The sequence below is a fragment of the Vulpes vulpes genome, chromosome 12 (assembly GCF_048418805.1).
Source record: "Vulpes vulpes isolate BD-2025 chromosome 12, VulVul3, whole genome shotgun sequence".
Lineage (NCBI taxonomy): Eukaryota > Metazoa > Chordata > Mammalia > Carnivora > Canidae > Vulpes > Vulpes vulpes.
In genome coordinates, this window is record NC_132791.1 from 85,961,845 (window position 1) to 85,982,581 (window position 20,737).

General features: G+C 42.9%; 1 protein-coding gene across 1 annotated transcript; it reads right to left on the reverse strand.

The window, feature by feature from the left end:
• Window positions 1–266: 266 nt before the first annotated feature.
• MYLIP (myosin regulatory light chain interacting protein) lies at window positions 267–20,677 on the reverse strand. The gene is made up of 7 exons (XM_025999334.2): window positions 20,401–20,677; window positions 19,161–19,351; window positions 7,283–7,468; window positions 5,579–5,776; window positions 4,737–4,901; window positions 3,408–3,828; window positions 267–1,834 (listed from the first exon to the last, which is right to left on the reverse strand). Exons 1-7 carry the CDS (start codon window positions 20,485–20,487, stop codon window positions 1,745–1,747), a joined length of 1,338 nt encoding a protein of 445 aa, XP_025855119.1. The 5' UTR covers window positions 20,488–20,677; the 3' UTR covers window positions 267–1,744.
• Between the last annotated feature and the right edge of the window lie 60 nt (window positions 20,678–20,737).

Below are 20,737 nucleotides of genomic sequence, written 5' to 3' on the forward strand. Positions count from 1 at the left end.
TCCCTCCCCAATACCTTCTAGTCCTGCCCCCAGTTTTAACTTTTCATCTGCTTATATATATTATTCAATTTTCACTTACATTTCAACCCCAGGCCAGAAAATAGAGCAGTGAATAACGGGATAAATGTTCTCGGTCCGAACCAATACCTTCAACATTTTCAAATTTTCCATATAGGACCAAAGGACATACCAAGCATGATGTTATCAATGCTCTTTTTAGTGAATAAAACTGGTTTAAATGATAATAACTGTGATGACACAAACACTTTTGCTTTAAAGTCTTTATTATCCTGAATACAAAAGACAGAAGTCCTTTAGGATATAACAGAGTTCTTTATGTGGAAACATTATTTTTATTTTTTTTTTTTACAAGTGAAAAAATAAATACCTCTTGGAATAAAGGCTTATATGCTAATATGTGCCATAAAAAAGTAGAGTTTTAATATTTGACAAAATGTCTGTGCAAAGAAACGAATGCATAAACACATTACTGCTACATTAAGGCAATATGAAAAGTATACTCGGAAATCTCAGTAAAGTGACGGTGTAGGCTTCTAGCTTTTACTTAGCTAGTATTGCACCCAATAAGGTCATCTAGGTGTCCCGACGTCCTAGAAAACCCACAAGCTGACCAGCGTCCAAAATGCCCAAGTGGGAGTGGAGAATGTGATTAAGAATATAGAAACAAAGAAACTCAAAACCCCTCAAAGACCTAGGGAGGGGACAACCAAAGTTAATACCTAAGCATTTACTACCAAGAAAAAAAAAAAAAGCATACTATACCTAAGGTATCTACCATAAGGCTGTAAAAGGCTTGATGGCTCAAGCAAAAGCAACCCCAGTGGATGAAGCTGGAGTGGAGTTTCTGGGAGAAGTAGAGAACCCCCTCCCGTTTGTACACCATAAAGCTTCATCCCCGTGAGCAACGGTCTGCTTCCCAAGGAACGTGTGTTCCCTTTTCAACTTAAATAAAATATCCCACCGACTCAAGAGCCCAAGGAGTGCAGACTACTCCACAGAAATCTTACAATGAGACTGGTAGCATTTCGTAATTGAAAGCTTTGGGGGGGTGGTGAGGGCACAGGGAGGGGGAGAAAGGAAGCCGTGCATACCGAGGTCTCTGTTTCCCACTAGCCGGACTGGTTTATATCTGACAACTCGGTCGTCAACTTTTTTAAAAGTCACAGAACTGATCTTTACATCTGTTTACCTTCCAATCCTTCTTGAACAAGTTATAAAAACAGAAAGGACATTAAAATGACTGTTTCTTTAAGAAAAATTTGCCTATTAAAATGTTCAGAGCTCCATGATCGTACAAAAAAGAACCAAGGAAAATTCTTAAAACGAATTCTTACAAAATTTGCTCCAAGTAGGAAACTTACCTCGGAATATATGAGGAGACTGAACAACGTCCTTTCCTAAAAGGTACCCACTTTTTTGGCTATGCTGCCACTTAACTGACATCACACATTTTACTTATTCTTTTACTCGATGAGAAGTCATCCAGGGAACGTGTCCGTGTCCCAGGACCCCTCCCGGCCCCACCACTGCAGCTGTTGATTCTTTGCGTGGCGTGTTTGGTGGGGACGAGTATTTTTTTTATTCTTCCTTTTTTTTTTTTTTTTCAATATTGCATGACGATGGGTTTTGGAGTATTTATCTTCTCCACGATCTATCATTTTTATAGTTTAGTCGTAGTGCAGTCCAGGGAAAACGTGGCATGGCCAGTTAAGCGCACAACAGATCAGATTACAGTCAGGTTGAGCAGACTGGTGTGGGTTGGCAGATAGACGTGCTGTACGTGTTCCACGCGTGACCTGCACACCGGACAGGACTAGAAAAGAAAAGCCCACAGTACTTGTTAGGACACCTTCAAGGATGTATCTTCAGGGTTCACGTGCGGCACTTTATTGTGCGTGCTGTGTAAGTTGTGGTCATGACTATTTCTAGCTCTCAAGTGGTAGAGATCTTTGCTTTCTTTCTTAAGATTTTATTTACTTATTTGAGAGAGAGAGAAGAGAAAGAGAGAGAGCATGAGCAGATGGGGGGGCAGAGGGCAGAAGGAGAAGCAGACTCCTCACGGAGCAGGGAGCCCGATGCAGGGCTCCATCCCAGGACCCTGAGATCATGACCTGAGCTGAAAGCAACTGCTTAACCAACTGAACCACTCAAGTGCCCCACTATCTCTGCTTTCCAACGAGTTTGAAAATCCATACCTTACAAGGGATTCAAAATATTATGAAAAAGTGTAAACCTCAGGCAATTTGATTATGTTTTTAGTCCCACTCTAAACCAGACACCATGAATAAAGAGATCAGCAAAGAATTCTTGCGGTGTGGGGAGGCTATGGTCTCTGCACGGCAGAGTGCAACCCCTCTGGCAGTGATGCAGGAGACCTGAGACACTTCCAGAGTCTGGGTGTCCCTGGCTCAGTGGGCTGATCCAGGCCAGCGTCACTGGGTTGATGCCACATGGCCAGTGAACACGGCTCTGCTCCGAGCCACAGGTCACAGCTCTATGTCTCTGGCTGGCTTCTCAGCAAGCACTGCCCTCCCTTGGCCATAGGGGGACATAGAGGTCAGCCCATGTGGGCAGAAAAAGGCAAATCCCTAGAATGCCCAGCTAGCTCCTGGAGAAGTAAGTCCTTGTTATTAACTCATGATCTACTCTTAGGAAGGATGAAGGCATCCTGCTGGCTCAGTATATAACCCTAAAAATAGCTCTGAAATTAGCAGCTTTTGAAAGACCAGGTATTATTTGGGGCTAAATTTTGAAATAAAACCACAGTGATATTTAGTGAACAGTTCTTAGAAATGAAAATGAATTGAAAAAAAAATCATCATAAGGGGAAATGTAAGGTGCAAAAAAAGAAAAACATACATGAGCTTTTATTTTTTTGTATTAATATGAAAATTAGATTGGCTTACTAAGAGCCAATGCAAGATGCCCCCTAGAGGCATATGCAGCAATAAAAGGAAATTAATCACAAATAATCACAGTCACCAATCCCCCCACAGAACCGAAAGTGAGCTATCACCACAGCTTCTTAGTATTCTTCTTCAAATATTTTAAGTAAATAATAAACACCATCCTCCTACGTGTCAGGAAGCAGGAGGCAATGGTTCCAGCCTCTGGCTTACCTACTAACTAGCTGTGTTACCTTGTGAGTCTGAGCCTTGTTTCCAGAACCTGAAAAGCCTATGACTTAAAGCAATTACATTGTTGAAAGTAGTATGTTAATCCAAAATGTTTCCCAAGAGCAATACCTTTGAAGTCACCAAATACGAAGGCCCTTCCCAGGTGCAGCTGGGCTTTTCGGCTTGCACCTGGCACACAGCAGGTGCTCATCGACTGTGAACAGTGGGGGGAAGGGAGAGGAGGAGGACCACCCCCGAGCACCCCCTCACCTGCAGCTGGGCGGCGCAGCCCTCACAGCACACGGTGTGGCCGCAAGGGCAGAAGGTCGAGTCGATCTCCTCCTCACAGCACACCATGCACAGCATGGCCTCCTTCAGCTTGCGCAGCTTCTCCTGGAGCGCTCTGGTCTGCTGGCAGCTGAGGCCCTCGCAGCTGGCGCAGTTCATGCTGCTCTCCGAGGACTTCAGCGGGGAGTTGGGAGGGCTGTGGTCACTTCTCGAAACCAGATCCACAACGCCAGCATTGTACAGAGCTCTCCTGGCATGGTCATATACCTCCTTTGATGTTCTTTTAATATCGAAGACATACTTCTTGCCGAGGTTGATATTTTCATTCAGGAACAGAGAGGCCAGGTGGCCCTTCAGGTCTCGGCTGTACTGCATCATGACAGCACTGGTCACTGTGTCACACCTGCAGGGAGAGATTGAATGTCCGCTTCAGTTCTGACAAGCCCGGGCATTTCTGTGACTCAGACCTTCAAATGCTACTGTGCCTAAGAATATTTGTGTCAGCAGATATTTATATTCTTGTTTGCATGCCTGAAAGTATAATCTTCCAGTTTTATGTGTGTTAAACATTTCAATGATTCTACCTCTATGTTTCTCAAGTGTCCCCAGAGAACCTTGGATAAAGCAGCCATAAATGTAGGGGATAGTGAATGTGAGCCTCCACCCCCAGGGATATGAGTTATAGTCAAAAACCGCTTGTGGCAAGAAAAAAGGACATTTTCTTCTTTCTTGGCTTTATGCTAAAAATTCTCGCAAATTTTCCATTCTGCTCCAAAATTTGTGTGTCTATTTTAACATAAAAAAGGTTAAGAGCGCAATTAAATTTCTCAGCTCTTATTTCTCAAATATTTGGGTCAAACCACAAGTCTACTCTAACACACCTTACAAAATGAGGGTATCGCTATTGTCGTTAGAAAATCCTTACTGTGCACTGCAGGATTGGGATAGACGCTCTACCACAGGGATGACTTAGGTCACCCAGCTAGGAAAAGGCAAAAGCAGTCGCGGGACAGGCCCAAACAGAGTTCCCGGGGGAGGAGGTGCTATGAGAGAATAAGGTAAGAGAAACAGGGGAGTGTGTCTGGGCAGCTCATTCACAGGCATGCCTTGTGGGAAAAGCAGGACCCTGTTGATAAAGACTCCACTGCTAAGTAGAACAGAACTAACAACATGTTTGAAAGCAGTGGATTTCTTAAATTCTACACAAGATGCACAGACACTACAGCCAGAAACCACAGGAGCCTATTGTCACCTGAAAAGTCAGAGCTGCGGCAGACGCCAAGGCTGTGGCAGTGTACAGAGGCTAGGTACCTGTAGAAAGCGTGGGTCTCCGTGATGGCTCGGTAGAGCCCGCTGGCCGCCCTGGTACTGATCATCTTGAACAACAGCACGACGCTGTTCCCAGACTCCTTGGTGACAGTCAGGTACACGTTCTTTCCTGACTGGGTGGCCATCTGCACCACAGGGTAAGCGATCCTAAAACATGGGAAGAGAAAAATGAGCAAGCCCTGAAGCAGAGGTCTGTCAGCGTGTGTGCGCCTTTGTAGGATTGCCCTGGGCCCAGCACCCTGCAGTTAAATCAGATGCTTGGCTGGGGGTACCAGTAAGCACGCTGCTCCCTAGTCAGAAAGGTCATCGGAAAGCAATTGTAGACAGAAGTGCCACAGTGAGCTGTGGGGTGTGTGTGTGTGTGTGTGTGTGTGTGTGTGTGTGTAGGTAGAAACGACACTTTCACCACAGTGCACCTGAATTCATAGTTTAAAAAATAATTAAGGTGCGCCTGGGTGGCTCAGTAGGTTAAGCATCTGCCTGCAGCTCTGGTCATCATCCCAGGGTCCTGGGATCCTGTCCCCACATCAGGCTCCCTGCTCATTGGGGAGCCTGCTTCTCCTTCTCCCTCTGCCTCTCCCCCAGCTCATGCTCTCTCTCGCTCTCAAATAAATAAATGAACTCTTACAAAAATAAATAAATAAAATAAAAATAATTAAACAGTTATTAAGGCTTGAATAAAATTAATACACGTGCCCAAAATGAAACATCTGATTCCTAAAAGATGAGTGTCTAGCAAATCCCTTTACAGTTTTATCTATTTTCGTATGCAGAGCTACAAAGAGTAAGCTTTGGGCTAAATAAAACTTTAAGACGTAGGTTACCTATTAATTGGGCAGAAGTCATCCTTGCAAATTGAGATTCCCTCGGGTCCAACCCCAATGAGGAGTTTCTGCCCTTCGCTGTCCCTCACGGAATGCCATTCTATGCCATAGTTTTCCATCGCCGACACAATCTGCAACACCTGGTATTCGGCCGACGCCTGGCTGGTCCCCTCCAACTCTTTATGCTTTGCAACAATGCTGTCAGACACCAAAAGGGCAGAGAGGCATGGAGAGATGAACTTCCGTGGTCTTCAGAAAGAAATGTGTACCATTTTAAGCAGGAAATCCTGTGGATGCTGCCATTTGTATATCACAAGGACTTAGAGCAATATAGCAATGATGCTGCATTTATTTAGCAAATTGACTAAAATACTTCTAAGACACCCTTGCAGATCTCAAGTATTATTATTCAAAAAAAAAAAGCAAGTGGGGATGCCGGAGAGGGGTGAATTGGAAGAATTATGGAAAATCTCTAAAAGCAAACATAAGAAATGTTGTATGTAGGAACTTCTCCTGCAGGTAGCTACACTTACTTTGTAAGTTTCATTATGATATAGCATTAGAAGGGATTGATTAGGGATCCCTGGGTGGCGCAGCGGTTTGGCGCCTGCCTTTGGCCCAGGGCGCGATCCTGGAGACCCGGAATCGAATCCCACATTGGGCTCCCAGTGCATGGAGCCTGCTTCTCCCTCTGCCTGTGTCTCTGCCTCTCTCTCTCTCTCTCTGTGACTACCATAAATAAAAATTAAAAAAAAAAAAAAATAGAAGGGATTGATTAGATTACCTGCAACTGAAAAAAAAAAAAAATGCAGGATTTATTTTATCTGTTGTGGCAGCCAGCCTCTAACACAGTCCGTCAAGATCCCCACCTCCTGGTATACACATACTTGTACAATACCCTCCACCTGTGTGTTGGGTACCTGCTGTGTTAATAAACCGCTGGATTCCTAACTTGTTTCTAATGAACAGAATATGGTAAAAGTGATGGGATGTCACTCACTTCTGAAATTAAGTTCTAAAAAGGCTTTCACTTCTGTCTTGGGTGTTCTCTCTTGCTCTGTCTGATGGCTTATCATCAGTAGCTACCATGTTATGAAACAGCCTACGTAGTGAGGTTAGGATAAGGTCCTGCCAACATACCACGTGGGGATTCCAGAAGGGGATCCCTCCTCTGGCTGAGCCTTCAGATGACACTGAACTCCAACAGCTTGCCTGCAGCCTTATGAAAGATCTTGAGCTGGAGAACTCAGCCAAGCCACAGCCAGATTTCTGGCCCACAGAAAGGTGAGATACTGTCTGTGGTTGTAAGCTACTAAGTTTCGGGTTACTTTCTCCCCCAGAATAGATAACTAAGACACCTACATTAGGTCTCTTGGTTTCCTTGCGAGGATGAAGGAGATACCAATATACATGATGGACTTTTGGACAGATCTGCATTCTTCAGAGATCAGAGACTTAAACATTTTCTGTTTTGTAGCATTTTATTTAAGGGCATTGATTTAGGTAGATTATATTTGGTTGTCTGTAAATTTCTCAAAGAAAAAGCTAAGAATCTTTTGAAAATAACTGGCTAAATTGGGCAATGGTCTAGTCTTAACCTCACCAATTATCTGTATATACATACCATAGATTCATGTTCTTTGGGAATCATGTATAAATTTACTAGCTCTATGGATCCAAACAGTCGCCCCAATGCAGCCTCACCTGTTCAAAGTAGTGCTGGAGAGCTCCTTTGCACACAGCTCCTCGTAGCTGTACTTGGCAGTGTTCTGATTGTAGTCTCCAAACTTGGTCTGTGCCAGGAGGGCACAGAGCTCCACTGCCTGCTCTGGGGAGCACTGGAGGTGGCCTGCCAGGAGGGTCTCCTTGATATGCAAGAAGAAGATATGCCTGCAAAGCAATGCGAGGAGGTTATCCTAGGGGACTAGTTTGGTATCCAGTTCAACCTGCTGGGCAACTTCACAATCCCTTTCAGGTAAAGGAAAATACAGTAATTTAAAAAGCCACCCCAGGGGCACCTCAAGTCATGATCCCAGGGTCTGGGATCTAGCCCCACATCAGGCTCCCTGCTCCGTGGGGAGTCTGCTTCTCTCTTTGCTCCTTCCCCTGCTTGCACATGCATGGTCTCTCTCTCTCTCAAATAAAACCTTTAAAGTTTTTAAAGTTTTTTAAAAAAATAAATACGTAAGTAAATAAAAAGCCACCTCAAAAATGCTCACCACAAAGAATCCTTTTTTTTTTTTTTTTTTTTTTTTAAATCATGAGCATTAAGGCAAAATAAGAACTTAAGTTTCTCTGGAATAAAAAGTATAACCTGGACCAAAAAACAAAACAAAACAAAAAAAACCCCCCAAAACTAATTAAGACAAGTTCAGTAACACTGAAGTTACCAAATATAAAATAGTTTCACAAGTTTCTGCATTAAAATTTTTTTAAAAAGTTTAAAAGAAATTATCTTGAGAAAAACTTGATCTTGACATGGACCTGATATCAGAGAGCCTTACCTTTATTCAAACGACCCACAAATCTCTAGTTTTTGTCCCTGCTTCTCTAAGCATCATATTCAAATGTTCAATTGCCTATAGAGGTCTCCACTTGGATGTTCAGTATCCTAATTTCACTTTGTTCAAAAGCAAACTCACTGTTTTCCTTCCCAAACCCACTTTTTTTGCCAGTGGAAATCGGAGTCTGGTTTGTTATTTTACCCACAGACCCACTTTTGATTCTTTATTTTCACCTACTTTGTTGCTGAAAACCCTTTAAAGTCCATTAGTCTTCCTATTAATACCTGCTACATCCTACTTGGGGCTCTCAACTACCCAAGAATTTACAATCTCCCGATCTCTGTAGACTCTGCTAATCCACCTTCCCAGCTACTTGCTTCTGGGATAAGCTTGCCATTTTTCTGCCCAAAATCCTTCAAGGAATCCCAACTGTTTGCCGTGGAAGCGTGCTGTTAGCATGAAGCCGGGGTTCTGCGGGTCTGGCTCCCAATGCACACCCACATGTCCCATCCTTCCCTCCAGCCACTATGCCCCCAGAAAGGGACAATTCTTCCTGGAAAGACCAAGCATGTTCACATTCCCGTGTCTTTGTCTTGGCTGCTCCCTAGGCTCCGAGGGGCATTCTTTCTGTGCCCCCCCCCCTCACTTAGATACCCTTTCACCCACATCATATGCAAACTGTTTATTCCTCTATTAGAGTATTTGACATATTCCAACTTCTACTACAGTTGGCTGCATGTAAACGGACTTCCCAAGTGTCTAGCACCAGAGGGCTCCGTGAATGGATGGAACACTGCACATGGTCCAAGGTTAGTTTCTCCCCACCCACGTGCCACTCCACTTGTGCCTGTCCTGATTGCATATGATACTACATTCTATCTTTATTCTAAGGTGTGTACTAAGGTGTGTCAGACTTAGACACTCCTAGGAAACTCCCTATACCATTGTCACTAATCCAGATTGCCCAAGATTCTCAACAGAGTATCTAAAACTGCCATGGACAGACTGGCCTAGGTTATAAAATTTGTCTCTGGGAAATGTAGGGGTCTAACCTTCCTTTGATGACTTGTTAGAACCGCTCAAACTTGCTTAAATACCAGAATATTCTTTCCATTAACAAATGAATTACGACCAGGAGTAAAGCTCCGACACTGCTCTGAATAGAGCTCGTAAGTCCAGCTTCCCACTTGAGCTAGATACCCTTACTCCAGTACTCAACAGTGCTTTTATTTATATACTAGCCTTACGCCTGACATCCCAGGTAGAGGAAATACATGAGCAATATCAGAAAAGCAGAAGGAAGCAGGGCTAGAAATACAAGGCGGGAGTGGGGGGTGCTCTATGGATAGTCTCAAAATGTCAGGCAGACAAGAGCCATTAATATTCCTTTAAGAGATGTTTAAATTCAATGTTTTGTGTGTTCTAGAATGATAAAGAAATATTTAAAATTATCAGATTCTGCCAAAGACTGCAGGTTTTTCTTTATTCAAAGTCCCAATGAAGAAATTACAGTAAGAATGCATAAAAGCACCGAAAGAAGATAAGCATGGTTTTTATTAACCCAAACATCTGCTAGTCTTTAAAGTATTTTTGACACAGCACTAAACTGAGAAGGGGGTCCCTACCGGGGCAAAGAAATAACCACAAAAATAGCTTGTTTTAAAATAGCTATCTGAGCAGTGAGGGCTAGCATTCTTGTACAATCTTGGTGTTACAACATTGCTTCAGCTCTCAAAAGGCTTTTTAGATGGCCATTCAGTAAACTTCATCTTGGTTAACACATCTCTGTCTCTGTATTCACAGGGGAGTTGAGGGGGCGTTAGTTGGAAACAAAGATCTGAATACATGCTTATGTTAGAAAAGAAATTATGTACTGAAAAGATTTTAAGGGGTATTGCTACAAACCAAGTCTTCTCAATTTAATTACTGCTCTTGTGGAAGTATCTTTTAACTTCTTTCCCTAGCATCAACCTAGAGACTAGTTTTCTGCTTTGTGAAAGTTTAGCCTGCAAAATTGATCCAATTTCTCTTTCCAAACTATCCATGCCTGCTTCTAGAGAGGCAGCTGCCAAAATCAAAGGCAAAGAAGCAGTAACAGAATATTAACAGGTGGTCAGCAGTCTGAGACCTAATGCTGATCTTCTCTCAGCCTGTGGGTCAGAATTTTAAAAGAGGAGCAGGAGGACAAACGGCCTTTTCTCCATACTCTGTATTCTGGGATGGATGCAATCAATACCCTAGAAGCAGAAGAATCCTCCTCTTTACCATTTATATAAACTTCCTGACAGGGCCCTTCCTGTATTTTGCAGTTTCATGGCAATAAAGCAACCTTTCCATTTCGAGTCAACAATGATTTGTCATAATTGTTTATGTAACCCCAGGGTGAACATATCTGATAGATCCTTTTAGATGGAACTTACAGCCTTTTAGTGCAAAGGAACATCTTCTATCACAGTAACCCCAGCCACAAACTGGTTTTTGGGTGACAAGTTTATGCTCTCCAGGAGAACACCACAAGGGAGCAGTGACAGCAAGGGTCACCAGCTGTGGCGAGCCATCAGCAGACTATTTAATGTGCTCTTCCCAAGAGGGGGGATGGCCAGAGCTGAGACACACTCCCATAAGGAATCCAGTGATGGCTCAATAGTTAGTGGGGTGATTTTGAATCAAGTATTTTTTCCTGTTATTTTTCTCTTGAGCCATCTGCTCTGTAACTGTCTAGTTCATGGATGTTCTCCTATCTCTTTTCGTAAAATGGTTGAAAGATTACTGATAATATCAAAATAAGCAGATGGGGTCAAAGAAGTCATGCCTGCAGTGAATTTTTTTTTTTTTAACTGAAGATCAAAAGTGGTTGACATATCTAACTCGCTTTAGGCCACATGCTAGAATCACAAACAGAAAGAAAGCCTCTGGGGGGAAAAAAAACAACTTACTTCTTTGTCTTAAGCAAATGTTTGTGAATATGTCCTGCAGACATAAGCTCAAACCGCATTTTCTAAACATTCTTCTGGCAGTGTGGTTCTTCAAGTTTTACTCAGTTATTAAGAAAATGGATACTGTCAGTATGTGGTTCAGTATAGATGCCCAAAGTAAAATATTCTGGCTCACTCAAGTCTTTGCACCATGGGTACAAATGAATTCACACTTTCTGTAGCATTTGGAAGATTAAAAAAAAAAAAAAAAAGGAGTAATATTAAGGACAGCCATATTCTAACTTAAAAAAAAGTCACATATACTTTTTGTTTCTAAGTATTTCAAATTTCCTCTACTTTAAAAATCAATTCCTTTCCATAATTTTAAGGAATAAAGTTAGGTCATTTATCTTTGAAGAACTGTAAGCAGAGAACTATCCTCTGAACACTGGCTTGTCTCATAAAGAAATTGCCTAATAATCAAAGTAGAACTTTCTGCAAACCAGCAGGGGTTGCGGACCTGCCCATCACAGGTGGTTATGCTCAATCACTGCCCTTTGGTATCTTCCCAGTGACATTTTGAAGAACTTTCTGTGACACAAACGTAAATCAACTATGTTCACATTTGCTATTGACTCAACATTTAAGTAACAAACCTAAAACACCTTTAAAATGGCTAAGAAGCTATTTTTAAAAACTCTCCAGGGCCACCAACTGGACAGTATTTTTTCCCTGAGACCTGACTGGCCCTGGCCATCCAGGGTCCCTCACCCAGTTAGACCTTCTCTGAGACCACCCATGAGCCTGCTTTAGTCCAGTGAGCCAGTTAACCACATCAGTTTATTTTAAACCAAGCTCTGCCAAGTTGTATTTAAAAACTATGAAATTAAAAAAAATTACTATACTTCACCTTTTTTTTTGTTTTGTATCTTAATTTCCATTGGAACAAATATCAGTTCATGATGGATTGTAGGCTTAAATGTAAAAACTATAACCATAACACTTTTAGAATGACACATAAGAGAATATCGCTATCACTTGGGGGGAAGGCAAAGGTTTCTCAGGACACAGCAAAAATCATAAAAGAGAAAAATGGGTAAGTTAGACTTATCCAAAATTAAAAATTTCTACTCATCAAAAAGCATTAAGACAACAGGCAAGGGGTGCCGGGGTGGCTCAGTTGGTTAAGCGTCTGCCTTTGGATCAGGTCAAGATCCTAGAGTCCTGGGATTGAGCCCCACATCAGGCTCCCTGCTCATTGGGGAGTCTGCTTCTCCCTCTGCCCCTCCCCACCCCCACGTACTCTCTCTCAAATATAAATAAATAAATAAATAATCTTTAAAAAAAAAAAAAGGGAAAAAAAGAAAGAGGGGATCCCTGGGTGGCTCAGTGGTTTAGTGCCAGCCTTCGGCCCAGAGCATAATCCTGGAGTCCCGGGATCAAGTCCCTCGTCGGGCTCCCTACATGGGGCCTGCTTCTCCCTCTGCCTACATCTATGCCTCTCTTTCTGTCTCTGTGTCTTTCATGAATGAATGAATGAATGAATGAATAAATAAATAAATAAATAGAAAGAAAGAAAGAAATTGGGCAAGTCACAGGAGAAATTGTATTTATAAAACACCTCTCTGACAAGGTACTGGTATATATAAAGAACCTCCATGGCTCAAAAAAAAACAAAGGCAACAAGTCAGTAAAAATGGGTGAATGACTAGAACAGATACTTCACAAACGAATCTGTAGGAAAGGCCAATAAGTACGTGAAAAAAGTGCTTAACATTATTAATTAACATTATTAATTAGCATTATTAATTATTAACCTATAATTAATTATAGAGACATAGCAATAGCAATGAAACCCACAACACATCCACCAGAAGGCTGGCCGGAAGGGGGAGGACTCAAACTCTCAGTGGGAGGACAGAATGGTACAGTTTAGGGAAGAGGCCTGGCAGTTACTTAACTAAATGATGACCTCTTCTGTGGCCCAGCTATTCCATTCTTAGGTATTTCCTCAAGAGGAATGAAAATATATGTCTACAAAAAAGACTGTACTTGACCACAGCAGCTCTACTCAGAATAGCTGGAAAATAGGTATCCAACAACAGAAGTATGGATCAACAAAGAGCAGTATATTCGTATGATGGAATCCTACCTAGCAATGAACAAGTCATTGATATATATGTACATATATATGATGAATCTCTAAAAAATTATAATGAAAAGATGCCAGAAACAAAAGAGCATGCACTTCACGATTCCATCTGTGTGAAAAAGAATAGACCTAACTAATCTATGCCAGAAAAACATTCAACCCTGACTGTGGAGTGAGGGGGTGGGGGAGGTGGAGGTGGGAGTGGGGAAGCCCTGAGGGCAGGGATGGACCTCAGAAGAACATGAGGGAACTTTCTGGAGTGGCAATCTCACTAAGGATTTTGTTTAAACAGACACATCCATTCATCAAAACTCATCAAATGGGATAATTAGGATTTATGCATTTCATCATATGTAAATATTTTATCAAAAGAAAAAAAACTATAGACAAATACAGAGTTCTACTTAATGATATGCATTGTTGAAGTCTTTAGGGGGAAGTGTACTTACCCATTACTTATTCTGAAAAATATCAAAAATAAATATGTGATAAAGCAAGTATATTAAACTGATTAAACTATTAATAGTAGAATCTAGATGGGGGTATTGGCTGTTCACTGTTAAAACCTTCAACTTATCTGCGTGTTTGTAAATTTTCATAATAAGAAGTTGAGTAACACTAGTGAAAATCCTAATGAATAGCGGTTACCTATACCTAAAATGAGCTATCAAATCTACTATACTCTGTGGAAGGTTTGCAATTGAGAAACTGAAAGGACCAAATAATTACCAAGTCAGGTCTCTATTCAGCTTAAGGAAATCCTTCTCAATGCCCAAAATGGAAAATGGGAACCACGGACAAATCTGCTCTTCCTCAGGTTCCAAAGCAGTTAAAAGATATGGTGGTGGGGGGCGGGAAACCCCCAACTTCAAAAGTAATTACAAGAAGCATGAGATCTGCGCTTGGGGAAAAAAATAGGCTTACTTACAACAGAAACCTGACCTAGACAAGCAATAATCCAGGCAATCCTATAGTTTCAAAGTGTTACTTTCAAGATCTCTCCCAACGGTCCAGATTGTGAGGAGTACTGTTAATCCAGGAGAGATCTGGAAGCAGGCTACAGTGGGGCATGACCCTGGAGCAGTAAAACACTGTCACCCTGAGTCTGACCCTATGTACCATCTAAATAGTCAAGTTTCATTTAAAACAACAGGCTTAAATTAAAAGTCCATTTTGGTTACATAGAAAAAAAAAATCTATTTCTTAATGTTCATTGCATACTTCATACAAATACACCCTGAGAAATTTGTAAAGACACTGAATATGCCTAGATGGGAGATCTGTGGCTAAAATAAACACATGATCGTGCAAACATCCTTTACTCTTAGTAAAAAGAAAAGACTTAATAGATAAATTAGAATTGAGAAATCTAATTAATACTTTTGGAAAACAATATAGAAATCTGCTTTTCTTTCCTGAGGCCTATTTTGTGTTTGGTCGTACCGAACAAAGAAAAGAAAAAAAACAATGTGTCATTCCAGTCTTTGGCATAGAGTCGATATGAAAAACACAGTGACACCTTTATATCAGATAAATACTGCTGTAACAGCATCCTACAGAATATATCCATCCCAAATCCCACAAAGGTACATTATGCAGAGCAACCTTTACCGACACCGACAATGTATTAAAAGATTTTGAAAATGATTACAGGCCCTGGCTAGGATCCATGTGATTTGGTTTGAACATATTCAAGATTGTCACCTCAACTCTGCCTATGGTTTGCGTGTGGCATTTGCTTTGTGGATTTCAATGACGTCACCTTCCCTAGATTTTGACATCTAAGGGATTTTTGTTGGGAGAAATGGAAAGCCTGGGTTCCATAAGTATTTAGAACCTATTAATTGTCTGAAAATTAGGCTAAGTGAGCCTGGGGCTTGAAAACTATCTGAATTTCATAAAAGGTCCAGGCGAATGGTCATTCATTTTAGATGAGAACCAATAGCCACAATAAACAAAAGGCTTGGGTGGGGTGGGGGGAGTGAAGGAAGGAAGCAAAAAAATGCTGAGAGCTGAGCAAGTTCTTAACAGAGAATAAACACTACAAAACATTTTTTAATGGCAAGACTTTTTTTAGACAGTTTCAAACTTCTCAAGTTATAGAAGCAAACTAGCCAACATTTCACTAGCCATAAGGACCATAAGGAGACTTCTATTATCAATATCAGCTAACCCCATTTCTATTTATTTCTAATTTTTTAATTCATTGACTCAACAAATGTTTATGCACCAGTCACTTGGCAGACTCTGGGGAATATGTTGCTCAACCCCCTGCTTCATGGAGTTTAAATTGTTAGAGTAGCTGACAATAAACAAATTGTCACATAGGAAAATGGTAGTGTTATACGCTCATTAGACTCTAGAAAGGAAAGCTACATGATGTCTTGGGATGGTTCAGTCTCCTGAGAAGGCTCAGTAAAGGCTTTCCCAAGGAGTGATGACTGTATGAAGTCTGAAGGACAGCGGGCTTTAATGAGGGATGAGTCAAACTCAACACCACTCACTTGCATCACTGAAATCTTGATGAGATTCAACACTCAGGATTGCAGCATTTTCCTGAACATTTAGTTCAGGATTCACGGGAGGCTCACTTGTACTGAACTCACTTCTGGGAAAGAGAATTCAGGTGTTGGTGAGTCTTGAGGAAGCAGGAACACCCCTAGCAAAGATCAGAGAACTCTGCCTAAATGTAGCAAAGTCAGGAGAAACAAGATTTTATTGCAGTGGGTGGTATAATCACCATCTCTGAAGATGAAGCATAGAATCTTCAAATCTCTGGCTTTGAAAATGTTGACAAAATCTGCTCTGAATTGCTGTGAATAACTGAGAGCCTTTGAAAGGCAAGAATTTCAAAGATCACTATTATTTCACATCTACTTCCAGAGTACATGAGTTTCACTTTTAGTTTTAATGCACAGCATGGCAAACATCTGCTGAATCTACCTGTGTGTCTCTGTCTCTGAAATGTGCCAGCTGAATCTGAACAAGACTCTCTGGATACCTTCCAGAGCCCCGATTCAAGTCAAGCATAATATTCTGGGTGAAGAACCAAATCTAAAATTAGGCCAAATCAGAGGCCAGATTAACTGTATCAATCTAAGCAGACACTTGATATGGTTTTTCTTTCCTTCTTTGTCTTCAGAAAAAATATATTTAGGAAAACTTTAAGGAAAATAAGACAGAGAGGACACAGAAGCTAAGAAAAATTTACAGTAGAATTGATTTTCGAGAGATAAAGTCTTCCTGGGCTTTCAAGTGAGATGAAGCTCAGGGCTGGCTCAGTCTTAGAAATCTGGTAGTTGGGGACAGAGATGCACCTAGAATGAGGGACTTCTGCTTCCCCCTAGTACTCTCCTGTTACAATCAGGCCTTCCTGCCTGCTGTTCTGCAGCAGCTTCCCTCATCTGATGCAAACTAATATATTCACTGCCCCCACGTACCAGCTCTACTGTAAGGAGGCTACTTCAATTCTCCACAGAGGCCAATTTGGCCAGGATATTTCAGTACCATTTAATAAACTGTCTAGACACTTTCAGTATACTAAACTTACCCTCGTGGCTTGACTTTGAGATAGTAGAAAAGCACGGCTCATAGCTGGATTGGCAGAGTTTACAGACTAGGTAAATAGATCTCTTTTATTTTCATGGCAATTTACATAAATATTTTATAACGAATCATTAAATATCAAGAAGTTTACCAACCAGCTTTATCTGGTTAATGTGACATTAGGGAAAATCAGTGTTTTTGCTCAGTATTATCATACACACAAAAACAATGCTAACTGTAATTCCACTGGACCCAGTATAACTTCCGAATCCTACTGAAAAGGTACAAATGCTAATTACAAATCAGTTATTAAAGCAGAATGCTCTATGCTTTAAGGGGCCAGTTTCTTCAAATTCTGTATTTTGGACAACCCCATGAAAAACAAGTAAAATTCACCACTATTTTATAAAAGCAAGTCAAATGCTTAGGCCATGCTAATTTTTTAATAAGATTTCAAAAGGAACTGAAATCAATTAAAGTTACCTAGGCTAACCAGGTACATGTATTCTCTTGAGCACTATTAGGCATGAATCTCAATTGAGTCAACAAAGAAGGAAATTTGATTTCTATTCTAATTCACAGAATCTCTCTATTTCCTGCAGGAATAAAGTAGACTTAATAATGGCTATTAACTCAATTGCAGAAAAGCACAGGTAAAGACCATCTAAGAGCAAACTCTAAAGTCTTCATCATTCATAACACAATTGGATCATGCTGTTATGACTTCAGCCATTGTTTAAATGAGATGTATTTGGTCCTCAAAGCTGCTGCAAACTTAAAAAATAAATTCATATCCTCAAGGCAGATTTGCATCTGGAGACCCAGAAAGGATTGATATCATGATAAATCTACATGATAAAACCATGATAAAACTACACAATGAAAATTCCAATGTGCTGTAATATGTGTGTGTGTGTGTGTGTGTGTGTGTGTGTGTGTTTCCTCTTCTCTTACTCTACTCCATTATCTTGAAGTGCAGAGTGGAAACCTTCACAAGTCTGCTTTAAGGTAAAAAAACAAAAACAAAACACAACCTATTCTGATTAACATAAATAGCTAAAACAGCCTTACTACACATGCAATCATGTGAATATTTTGCAAGAGATTTCCAAGAACACTAAGAATTTGATATACTAGCTTGCCTCAGAAATAAAACTGAGTATCTCCCTCACTGTTTAAAGCTCCCTAACCAGGTAGAAGAGACCTTTCAAATTCAAATGAACAGTATTTCAAAATCTGTTTCCAGTCCTTCAGCAGAGGAGGAAAAAAAAAAAAAAAAAAAAAGACATGAGAACAACCCTTAAAGGATTTTGCTCACTTATCATACCTTGAGATTGTCACACATTTTTCATGTGTGGTGAATTTCCAACCCAAAGGATTATGAAAAATATCAGAACTCAGATCCAAAGTTTGTTGTCTTTAAAAGTCGTTTTCTTCCTTTTTTTCTTAACATGCCAATATAAGATTCAGGTCTCTTGCATTTCAGCAATAAATACTGAATGCCAGTTTCCTAATTTGGCTCATCCTTGAAAAGTACTACAGTCAGTCCAGGGGGAGAAAACATTTTCTGTTTGAAAAAGGCACCCACGTGCTCCAGTTGTCTACCACTGCTGGTGGTTTTCTACAAGTAAAGAGATAAAGTCAAATCTAAACAATCCTGTGTTACAGATGTGTGGGTTCAAGTTCCGTTACACCGGCCCTACAGTGTTTTTCTACTAAGTTTTCAAGATGCTTAAAAACTTCCAAAATTCTGCATGAAGTCAGATGGAGCGCTTTGCTACATGTTGTAATTTGACACTAGGCTTAAATTGACCAAGTTTAAGTAACCCAAGAGGAACTGTTTCCTGCTTTCTGTTAGAACCCTCTACAATGACCTGTAGTAACACTGCTGAGGCAGAGGTTACTATCGGGCATTTGATGCGGCTATCAGGAAGTCAGTTGGGTTTTTTAACCTTTTTTTTTTTCTGCCTTGTGGCACTGATCGCCAGCGTTAACAAGAATCCAGCCCTGCCCCTTGTTGTTTATAAAGACAAAAAACCCCACAAGAGACAGAAAACATACCCCAGGCCAACTAGGCGGTTCCCTCTTCACCTCAACCAAAGGGCTGAGCCGTGGAAAACTTCTCAGTTAAGAACCAACTCGGGATCCCTGGGTGGCGCAGCGGTTTGGCGCCTGCCTTTGGCCCAGGGCGCGATCCTGGAGACCGGGGATCGAGTCCCACGTCGGGCTCCCGGTGCATGGAGCCTGCTTCTCCCTCTGCCTGTGTCTCTGCCTGTGTGTGTGTGTGTGTGTGTGTGTGTGTGACTATCATAAATAAATAAAAATTGAAAAAAAAAAAAGGACCAACTCACTCTGTGTCAACCACGTTTGCCTGTGAACATCTCTCTGGGGAGGTGCAACAGCCCTTTCTAAATGGAATCAAAGGTCTATGTACGTGACATTGGTTTATTTCAGTGCCACTTTACCTGGTCTGCTCCTGTAAGATGAGATGAGGTTCCACGAAGAATTTGACTCTCAGTTTAAGCCGGTAAGGGGCTAGCCCATCCATCTGCTGGGAGATCCGATTTCTCAGATTTAGCCATAAACTTTCGCCTTTGCTACCCGTAAACTGCAGTCCAAAGTAATCAACTTCTATAATTCCCAGCCGCCTGCACACCTAGAACAGAAAAGGAGTGCAATAGGGATGAGCAAATGGTCCATGTGGTCAAAGCAAACCCAAGGACACCGTCTGGGTGCAAGCTCCCTGCCTGCTTTTCACAACGTTCAACAAAGGTGCTACAATTCCTGCCTTAAGCTGTAAGAACAAAGTTCTAAGGTCCCAGTGTTGTTAAACCAACAGAGAGGCTTTGTGCTTCCTTTAACACCTAGGACACCGTCAGCTGCAGTAGGGAGAAAGGAGTCCTCCAGAGTAGCCTTCCAGAAAGGCCGAGGGAGGCAACCTACAGGGTATTTTCTCTTACTCCAATCACCGGAATCCCCTCCACCAGCACAATCCGCACAGCTGATTTGGCAGATTATCTGGACAATTTTAACCATCTGGACTCCAAGAAACAAACACAGTGAGGAAACACGCCACAAGTGTCAGCTAGGAGGTTTTCCAAGCAGCTCAGGTCTAGGGGGTTTGAGGGCACAGCGTTCCCCTTGAGACCAGATTTTCTGTCTGTCATACCAACGTGCAGTTTGGAGCCACTCGTCGTTACTCCTACGGGGAATGCGCGCTTTCAAGGCAACGGAGTGGATGACCCAACCCGCGGCCCTCCGGGGCCCCGCAAACCGGGAGGTGCAGGTGGACGGTGCATTGGAGAAGCAGCAAGAGACAACGGCGTCGCCTGCCTGCCCAGCAGCCACCTCATCCGGGGGCTCAGGTGGCACCGCCAGACCCCGCGGGGGACCCGACAGGCGGCATCATGCACACACCTGCGGCAGGTGAGCCGGGCCGCCTTCTTCCGGGAAAGTGCGGGGCTGGGGGGGAGGGGGGCAGGCCCGCCGCGCGCGTCCCCCCCGCCCCCCCCCGCGCTGCCAGCCTGCGGGGACCGCGGGCCCCACGGCCGCGAGGAGGAGGAGGAGGGGGAGGAGGAGGAGGGGGAGGGGGGGGCGCTCCCCGCCGGGCCGCCGCAGCGCCGTCCGCTCCCCGGGAGCCTCCTGGCGCCGCCGCGAGGCCCCTCGGCCTCTGGGGACCGCCGCCCGCCCGGCCCCCGCCGTCACCTGGTTGAGGCAGTCCTCGCCGTTGGCCTTCGCCTCCACCTCCACCTCCATCAGCACCGCGTCCGGCCTCGTCACATAGCACAGCATGGCTGGGGCCGGCGCTGCCGCCGCGGCCGCCTCCTCTTTGGTGCGCGCGGGGCTGCCGCCTCGCCGCGGCTCACAAGCAGCCCCGGGCTCGGCGAGGCTGGCCCCCGCGAGGCTGCAGCGCCGCAGACGGCCGCCCCGCGCCGCCGCCCTCCGCCCGCGCGCCGGCCGCCCGCCCGCCCGGGTCCCCGCGGCGGCGCCGCACTCCAGCAGCCCGACTGCCTGCGGCGCGCCGGGGACTCCGCTGATATAG

What these genes read in the sequence shown, in the direction of transcription:
- MYLIP (XM_025999334.2), bottom strand. Translation starts at nt 20,487, where the DNA reads ATGCTGTGCTATGTGACGAGGCCGGACGCGGTGCTGATGGAGGTGGAG. An exon ending in ATCTTACAGGAGCAGACCAG is followed by an intron (nt 7,469 to 19,160) that starts GTAAAGTGGCAC and finishes ATTGCTTTGCAG; the next exon opens with GCATATCTTCTTCTTGCATA. An exon ending in GACTTCTGCCCAATTAATAG is followed by an intron (nt 4,902 to 5,578) that starts GTAACCTACGTC and finishes CCCATGTTTTAG; the next exon opens with GATCGCTTACCCTGTGGTGC.